The sequence below is a fragment of the Urtica dioica genome, chromosome 4 (genome assembly GCF_054948205.1).
Source record: "Urtica dioica subsp. dioica isolate 48M chromosome 4, U.dioica_male_clone48M_v1_H2, whole genome shotgun sequence".
NCBI classification, from domain to species: domain Eukaryota; kingdom Viridiplantae; phylum Streptophyta; class Magnoliopsida; order Rosales; family Urticaceae; genus Urtica; species Urtica dioica.
In genome coordinates this window covers 25835498-25844842 of record NC_142759.1, presented here as the reverse complement: position 1 = coordinate 25844842, position 9345 = coordinate 25835498, and the positions used below count along the sequence as shown (strand labels likewise).

The window sequence follows — 9345 nt, the reverse complement described above, 5'->3', positions numbered from 1 at the left end:
TTCTTGAAATAGTTATTGTATTAATCTCTCTTTTTATTGAATACATTGATCGACGAAAGCTTACTCATAGATAATTAAATATAGTACATACATATAACGTGTTTGTAATAGTTATTATTGGTTAAACATAACTCAAAAGTGCAGCTAGCTAACAGGAATAATGAATCATAAATAAATAAATAAATAAAAACAATAAACAGAGAGCTAACCAAACGCATTGTCTAATAAAAATACTATATGACTAAAACCTAAAAGCCAAAAAGCCCATCATCTTGAGTTTTTTCTTTCTTTTAATTTGCATCGCTCAAAGCCCATGTAAGCTAGACGACTCCTGATTCAAAGACAGAAGTTGGATGACTCCTGATCCAAAGAAAGCCTATTTAAGCTGTAATTTTACATTCATTCAGATAAACTAATCAATATTGTTTTATATTCACTTAAACAATTTTTTAACATTCATATACAATAAGTCAAGATCGTAGCACAAGTACTCACGGATATGCAGTAGTAAGCAAAGAAGAAGGGTAAGCCCTATGACATGGACGCTTTGGAGGAGACACTTGTGACAAATTACTTTTAATCCGACACTGATAATCCATTCGAAGTTATGGTGAATTCTTGTTTTATGAGTGTCAGCGTGTTAGACCACGAATATTAAATCACACGAAGTACTCGTTCTATTTTTTTTTTTTTATATAAACTAACTAGAAAATCTAAATGATCAGTTATGAAAATACAAAGATGGTTTTTCATATTTTAGATTAAAAATGATATTAAAACTCTGAGTTGAAGTTGGCAGAAATTGAAGCCAACTTCGATCTTCTCGTCGCAACTAACAATGATGAGATCAACGAACTAAAGATCGAGCAAGGGAAGGCTCATGCAGACAAAGAGGCGGAGGACAAGCTATTCGCAACTCTTCTTGAGGGGGACGAGGTCATGCCCTAGGTCCCCTGTACACTTCTTAGGATTCTATGTGGATCTTGTAAGAATATTTCATTAATGAAGAAATATTCTCTCCAATATAATGGTCCATATATATAAAGTTGACCAAGTAATTAATGGCTAAAATTGTGCTCAAATTAATGGCTGAAATCAAGCAATTACCTACAATAGTAGGATTGTGATTTTCCTCATTGATGGCTATGAGGCTATAAATACAAGGGTTTTGGGATCCCTAATTAAGATCACTCACACATTCAGAAAACCAACACCATCTAGGGGTGAGAGCGAGAGCTGACCTCGAAATATCTCACCGGGAGTCGGAGTCCGAAACTCGCCGGAAAACACAACAATGGCCGGAGGTAACTTGATCCTTTTTTTTTTTGCTTCCGCTTTTGGATTCATGTTTCTAATCATATATGTTCGGATTAGAGACTTTTAAATTCTTACATTTGGTATCAGAGCCTCACATAACCTCTGCCTTGTTTTAGAAAAATTCCATGATCTTTGGTGTTTATGAGTTTTATGTTTTTTACGTTAAAACATGAAAAATAATTATGGAAATCTTTTGAAAAATTGTTTTGTGATTCTTTTGGCTTTTGAATCGCTTAATTCGGTGTTGAAATGAGTGAGAACAAGTCGGATCTTGAAACAGGTTTCAACCGGGTCGTAATAACCCATTTAGAGGTTGAAGACGATAAGAAATGGCATGTTGTTTGACACTTGACATCGTTTGCTTCGTTTCAGAAATATTGTCATTATTTTCTTTATTGAAGAATTTGATTGTGTACGTACGCATATTTGAGTCTCTGTGCAGGATGTTGGGTTTGTTTTTTAAACTGACCTTTTGGGCAATTGATTTTTCCTTTTATTAAATATATTTACTTCATATTTATGTTTATATGGTCATTCCCGTGCAATATGTACAAAATGTCCATATTAATATGGTCTTTCATTATTATAAGATATGTGCACAGACTCATTATAATGCGATATTAATATAACATTTTATTTAAATCATTTGCATTATTTATGCAAATATTCTGTTTTGAATCATATTGTTTCAATATGTTATTTATTTAGAAGTTATATGCTTCATATTTTTATTATTATTGTTTGAGACATGCATATAACATTTAGCAATTTAATGACTAACACAATATTATTTATTTTAGTTATATTATTTTGTGATTAATATGATCTTTATTAATTAGAGAGTAGCCACAACATCTTTAATTAATTTAAGTTGTATATTTAGAATTAAAATCACATTAAAATAATAATTTTCTTTAATCATATGCTATATTATGAAATCTACCCATAGGAATTTTGTAATAGTTGTACGATTAATTAGGATAAAATATCAAATTATATTTCCTAATTAACCCACAGGTATTAGGAAAAGGAACATAGTTTGATAGTTTTATTATAATCGTAACTGAATTATAACTTTAGCCCATAGACAAGTTTTATGTCTCTAGATTCATTGAGTAAAACATGTTTTGCATTGGTAAATCATGATATAGTTATTTTCTTCAAAACATATTTTAATAAGCATGTTTAAGTTCTGTAAATTGCAGCTTGTCAAATTGTAGGTTACTCTAATGTTAAGTGTGATGTTCCCGAACTCAAAGGGGACAATTTTAAGCTCTGGAAAGAGAGAGTTCTCCTTCAACTAGAATGGATAGATATTGACTATGCCATAAGGAAGCTTGAACCTCCTTCAATCACCGAGAAAAGTACCCCAGATCAAGTTGATCTTTATGAAAAGTGGGAGCGATCTAATCGCCTCTGCGTTATATTCATAAAAACCAAAGTATCTGCTGGGGTTAGGGGTTCAATTGAACAATATGTTAATGTTCGTCTCTTAATGAAAGCAATAAACGATCAATTTGTCACTTCAGATAAGGCTTTGACAAGTACTCTTATCATGCAGTTCTCATCCATAAAGCTCAGTGGGGTAGGAGGTATACGTGAATATATCATGCGCATGAGGGATATTGCGGCCCAATTAAAGACGTTGGAAGTTGAAATATCTGAAACCTTTCTGGTTCACTTCATTCTGTGCACTCTGCCCCAGCAATAAGGCTCATTTAAGATTTCTTATAACACACATAAACATAAATGGTCAATCAATGAACTTATAACCATGTGTGATCAAGAAGAGCATAGGCTGGCTATGGAAGAGGGTGAGAAAGTGAATATGACTTTCTCTGAAAGGAAGAAGAAAGATCGTGCCAAAGACAAAGGCAAGATCCCTCTCAAATTGGACATTAAGAAAGAGTCAAAGTGTTTCTTTTGCAAGAAGGAAGGACACATGAAGAAAGAATGCTCTAAGTTCAAAAATTGGCTTGACAAGAAAGGTATTCAACTTTCGTGTGTATGTTATGAATCAAATCTAACTGATGTTGGTCATAATACTTGGTGGGTTGACTCTGGTTCTACAATCCATGTTTCAAATACCTTGCAGGGTATGCAAAACCTACGGAAGCCGGTGGGAAGTGAGCACTACATCCTTTTAGGAAGCAGGATGAGCTCACATGTGGAGGTTGTTGGTTCTTGAAATTTGATGTTAAGTAGTGGCTTTATTTTGCATTTAGAAAAGACCGTTTATGTTCCTAGTTTTTCAAAGAATTTAATTTCAGTTTCAAAACTTGCGCCTCTTGGTTTTGACTTTAACTTTTCAGATGATGGTTTTACATTATTATATAAATCTGGAATTGTTGGTTATGACACATTGTCTTATGGTCTTTATTCAATTACATTGCAAAATGATGTTGCTAATAACTCCTTGAATGTTACTGATGGGTTGAAGCGTTGTATTATGAATGAAAAATCTTCTCTATTGTAGCACCGGAGATTGGGACATATCTCCATTCTGAGAATGAAAAGGTTAGTGAATGAGGGAGTACATTGTCCAGATATGGATGCAACTAGTCCAAAATACTTTATCACCTTCAGAGATGATTTCTCACGATATATGTATCTCTATTTACTTCGTTCCAAGGACAAAGCTTTAGATGCCTTTAAAGTTTTCAAGGCTGAAGTAGAGAAACAATGTGGTAAACAAATTAAGATAGTGAGATCAGATAGAGGTGATGAGTATTATGGTAGATATACAGAGAATGGACAAGCACCTGGGCCATTTGCGAAGTTTCTTCAAGAACATGGGATTGTTGCCCAAGACACTATGCCTGGTACTCCGGACCAAAATGGTGTATCAGAAAGAAGAAACCGAACTTTAATGGACATGGTGAGAAGTATGAGGAGTAAAACAAAACTTCCTCAATTCTTGTGGACTGAAGCACTAAAGACGGATGTGTATATATTAAACCGAGTTCCAAGCAAGGCTGTTTTAAAAATGCATTTTGAGTTATTCAAAGGTTGGAAACCCAATTTGCAACATATACGCATTGGGGGATGCCCGTCCGAAGTGAGAATTTATAATCCACAATAAAAGAAACTAGACCCTAGGACTATTAGTGGGTATTTCATTGGATATGCCGAAAAGTCTAAAGGTTATAGATTCTATTGTCCATCTCACAGTACTATGATTGTGGAATCAAGAAATGCAAAATTTCTTGAGAATGACTTGATTAGTGGGAGTGGATCACAATGAAGCTCAACCTTCTAATTCAAGTGATAGATTGATTATCATACACACTTCTCAAGCTCAATCGTGTATACGACAACCAGCTATTGAAGTTCCACAAGCTAATAATGATGATCCTTTAGATCAAGTTGCTGATCAAGATCATGTTGAACAACCTATTGAACAACAAGATCATCAAAAGAATGATGAAGCAACATTAAGAAGATCTACTAGAGTTAGAAGATCAGCATACTAGAGTTAGAAGATCAGCAATCCCTAGTGATTATGAAGAATCTAACTTATGTCACAATGCCATGATTGAGGAAATGAACTCTATGGCAACTAATCAAGTCTGGGATCTCGTCGAGTTGCCTAACGGTGTAAAAGCCATTGGATGCAAATGAGTTTTTAAAACAAAGAAAGACTCACAAGGCAACACCGAGAGACATAAGGCAAGACTTGTAGCCAAAGGGTTCACTCAAAGAGAAGGAATCGATTACAAGGAGACCTTTTCTCCTATATCAAAGAAAGATTCTCTTCGCACGATTATGACATTAGTAGCTCACTTTGATTTTGAGCTACATCAAATGGATGTGAAAACGGCATTGCGTAACGGAGATCTAGAGAAAGAGGTTTACATGAAACAACCTGAAGGATTATCCTCTAGTGATCGTGAGCATTTAGTCTGCAAGCTTAATAAATCCATTTACGGTTTGAAACAAGCCTCTCGCCAATGGTATTTGAAGTTCCATGATGTTATCACTTTATTTGGTTTTGAAGAGAATGTCATGGATCAATGTATATACCAAAAGGTTAGTGGGAGCAAGATATGTTTCCTTATTTTATATGTGGATGATATTTTGCTTGCAACTAATGATAATTGAATGCTATATGAGGTGAAACAGTTTCTTTCAAAGAACATTGATATGAAAGATATGGATGAGGCATCTTACGTTATTGGCATTAAGATCCATAGGGAAAGATCACGAGGCATTTTGGGTTTGTCTCAAGAGACCTATATCAACAAAGTTCTTGAGAGATTTCGGATGAAAGATTGTTCACCAAGTATAGCACCCATTGTGAAGGGTGCTAAATTGAGTTTGGACCAATGTCCGAAAAATGACCTTGAGAGGGAACAAATGAAGAATATTCCATATGCTTCTGCTGTAGGAAGCCATATGTATGTTCAGGTTTGTACCAGACCTGACATTGCATATGTTGTTGGAGTATTGGGTAGATATCAGAGTAACCCGGGCTTGACCATTGGAAAGCTGCAAAGAAGGTTATGAGATACCTTTAAGGAACAAAGGATTACATGCTTATGTTTAGACGGACCGATGAATTGGAAGTGGTTGGCTACTCTGACGCTGACTACGATGGCTGCATTGATTCAAGAAAATCCACTTTAGGATATGTTTTTATGCTAGCTGGCGGAGCCGTATCTTGGAGAAGCACAAAGCAGACATTGACTGCTACTTCCACTATGGAGGCTGAGTTCGTATCGTGTTTTGAAGCTACATCGCATGGTATTTGGTTGAAGAGTTTTATATCTGGGCTTAGAGTTGTAGACTCTATTTCTAGGCCTATTAAGATGTACAGTGACAACTCGGCTGCTGTCTTTATGGCTAAGAATAACAAAAGTGGAAGTCGAAGTAAGCATATCGACATCAAATATCTTAGCACCGAGTTGATGATTGCTGATCCTTTGACTAAAGGCATGCCACCAAAGAAATTTAAGGATCATGTGGAAAGCATGGGAATAAACATATGTTTAAGTGGACCTAGAATAAACATATGACTTATTCACTAAAGAATAAAATGACTATTGACTTAAGAGACTAAATATATTGTAATACATGGAAGATAATACTCGCTCATAGAGAACCTATCGCCATGATTCATATATTTAGTTTCTTTGTAAGTTTCGAGCTATATGGACCAAGTGGGAGAATGTAAGAATATTTCATTAATGAAGAACTATTCTCTCCAATATAATGGTCCATATATATAAAGTTGACCAACTAATTAATGGTCAAAATTGTGCTCAAATTAATGGATGAAATTAAGCAATTACCTACAATAATAGGATTATGATTTTCCTCATTGATGACTATGAGGCTATAAATTCAAGGGTTTTGGGGGCCCTAAGCTCACTCACACATTCAGAAAACCAACATCATTTAGGGGTGAGGGCGAGAGCTTAGAAGAACCTCGAAATATCTCGCCGGAGTCGGAGTCCGAAACTCGCCGGAAAACACAACAATGGCCGGAAGTAACTCGATCCTTTCTTTTTTTTGCTTCCTCTTTTGAATTCATGTTTCTAATCATATATATTCGGATTAGAGACTTTTTAATTCTTACAGATCTCACGTCGCTCGATAATAAACGACGTTTTTTGATATTATGTATGGCATTCAATTTTTTTTTTAAGACGGGCAAGATGAGCGGGTCATCAATTTTTTAGTCGTGACTTATCATGGAAAACAAGCTGGGTTAATTGAATATATAGCCGCGACTTAATAGTGTCATTTCTTAGTACGTCGGAACAAAACATGCATTTTGTCAACAAAAAAAAATAAAAACGATAGGATGAGAAATTTTTTTGGAAAATGAGAACAAAGACACTTAAACATAATATTCTTCCACAATACATGATACATATAGGCATACAGTTCAAGAGTACATATGAAACATTAATTTAGTACTTTCCAAATCACGACCGCTGAATTAATATTTATTATTGAAAGATATTAATGCAAACACCACATACACAAACAAACAAATCATGAAGATTCGTACAAAGATTCAGCCTCATACTAAACATACCATCATGCACTCTTGATGGTCTCGGTCTTTTTCGCTTCGCGATGGAAATGAATAGTTGGCATCGCTCGCGTCCTTGATGTTCTCAGTCTCCTCCGCTCGCGTCCTTGCTGGTCTCAGTCTCTTTGGCTCCGTAATGAAAATAGTTGGAGTCGCCCGCGCCCTTCCTGGTCTCGGTGTCTTTGGCTCCATAAAGGAATACATAGTTGGCATCGCTCGCGTCCTTGCTGGTCTCGGTCTCTTTGGCTCCGTAATGGAATACATAGTTGGCGTCCCTCTTGTCCTTGCTGGTCTCGGTCTCTTTGGCTCCGTATTGGAATACAGAGTTGGGGTCGCTCGCGTCCTTGCTGGTCTCGGTCTCTTTGTCTCCGTAAAAGAATACAGAGTTTGCGTCGCTCTTATCCTTGCTTGTCTCGGTGTCTTTGGCTCCGTAAAGGAATACGTAGTTGGCGTCGCTCGCATCCTTGCTGGTCTCGGTCTCTTTGGCTCCGTAATGGAATACATAGTTGGCGTCGCTCTTGTCCTTGCTGGTCTCGGTCTCTTTGGCTCCGTATTGGAATACAGAGTTGGGGTCGCTCGCGTCCTTGCTGGTCTCGGTCTCTTTGGCTCCGTGTTGGAATACAGAGTTGGGGTCGCTCGCGACCTTGCTGGTTTTGGTCTCTTTGGCTCTGTAAAGGAATACAGAGTTGGGGTCGCTCATGCCCTTGCTGGTCTCGGTCTCTTTGGCTCCGTAATGGAATACATAGTTGGCGTTGCTTCTTTTAGATGTGTCCTTGTTTGCCCTTGTGTCTATATTAGCTGCGAATGTTTTTTCTTGAGGCTGAATAAGGTCGTTAATGACCTTTGGAATAACATCAGTTTTCATCACCATATTCCAATATTCTATATTTCCCAACTTTCTTGATTCCACGTCAACACTCCCGAACTGCATACAAATAACAACATCTGTTTCAATAAAAGGTATACATTGTGACAAAAGAGGATAATCAATGATGCAAAGAGAGATTCGACACACCATAAACTAAAAAATAAAAGTATAGTACAGAAGCAAAATGAGGTGACGTTTAAAAAAGTAATGAAATGGTCACCAGGAGTAAAGATTTTCAAGAAAAATAAAAAGTTACCAGGAGTAAAGAAAGTAGAGCTAAAAGAGCGATTGGAGTGGATTCCATCTGTGTTCACAATACTGTATTGTAGTATTACTCTGGTTGGACTAAGCTGATCAATTGCATATTTGGATATCTGTATGTTGACTCTATTTATAGGGAATGACTGAATACATTATATTGTAACTTTTATGCTTCAGAACATATTATATTGTAAATAAGGTTCTACTGAAACTGCGTATTTTTTATTAGAGCTATTGAAGCCGTTCGATTTGGTGTTCATAAATTGGTTATTATATTTAATAATCTTAACTAATAGCTTAAAACAACAAACAAAATAGCTATTCAAAACCAATTAATTAGTAAAATTAACAAATTTTCAATAAAATGATCAAACTTATGTCGTCAATTTTTTTTACATCAAGATTAAATTTTTTGATGATTATAATAAGTAATTTATCACTTTCAAAACAATTAATCTTAGGGTAAAAAAAATATCGAAACTTCATTATTGTATATTTTGATTATTTCACTGATTTAAGATAAATTTTATCTATGTTACAGATTCATTAACTTAAATTGTCTATTTAGCTAAATCATCGTATAAATATATAAAAGAATTTGTTGCAATTAGCCAATTTTTTAGTTTCGTTTAAAATTCTATCCGAAATTTCATTTTATTAAGAAAATAGTTCACAAGGTCGAAGTAAATTAATTAACTTGTTAATAATTTAATTTACTTCAGCCTGGTGAACTATTTTTCAAAGTAAATTAAATTAACCTAACCAGTTATTCATTTATTTCGGTTTGATGGACTATTTTCATAATAAAATTAAATTTTAGCTATTTTTAAAAGGACGATAAACTATTAGATTATTGATC

At 35.2% G+C, this 9345-nt stretch overlaps 2 protein-coding genes across 2 annotated transcripts; one reads left to right on the top strand and one right to left on the bottom strand.

Moving 5' to 3' along the window:
* The first annotated feature begins 1566 nt into the window (after nucleotides 1-1566).
* Nucleotides 1567-3028, top strand: LOC149401387 (uncharacterized). The gene is made up of 3 exons (XM_089610693.1): nucleotides 1567-1649; nucleotides 1760-1767; nucleotides 2538-3028. Exons 1-3 carry the CDS (start codon nucleotides 1567-1569, stop codon nucleotides 3026-3028), a joined length of 582 nt encoding a protein of 193 aa, XP_089466819.1.
* Nucleotides 3029-7312: 4284 nt separating this feature from the next.
* On the bottom strand, nucleotides 7313-8529 carry LOC149401386 (uncharacterized). The gene is made up of 2 exons (XM_089613538.1): nucleotides 8482-8529; nucleotides 7313-8282 (listed from the first exon to the last, which is right to left on the bottom strand). Exons 1-2 carry the CDS (start codon nucleotides 8527-8529, stop codon nucleotides 7443-7445), a joined length of 888 nt encoding a protein of 295 aa, XP_089469664.1. The 3' UTR covers nucleotides 7313-7442.
* Between the last annotated feature and the right edge of the window lie 816 nt (nucleotides 8530-9345).

Bases quoted from the DNA above. Each gene is read 5' to 3' on its own strand.
- LOC149401386 (XM_089613538.1), bottom strand. From the start codon at position 8,529: ATGGAATCCACTCCAATCGCTCTTTTAGCTCTACTTTCTTTACTCCTG. The intron at 8,283-8,481 runs GTAACTTTTTAT...ATTTGTATGCAG, and splicing joins CTCTACTTTCTTTACTCCTG to TTCGGGAGTGTTGACGTGGA.
- LOC149401387 (XM_089610693.1), top strand. From the start codon at position 1,567: ATGAGTGAGAACAAGTCGGATCTTGAAACAGGTTTCAACCGGGTCGTA.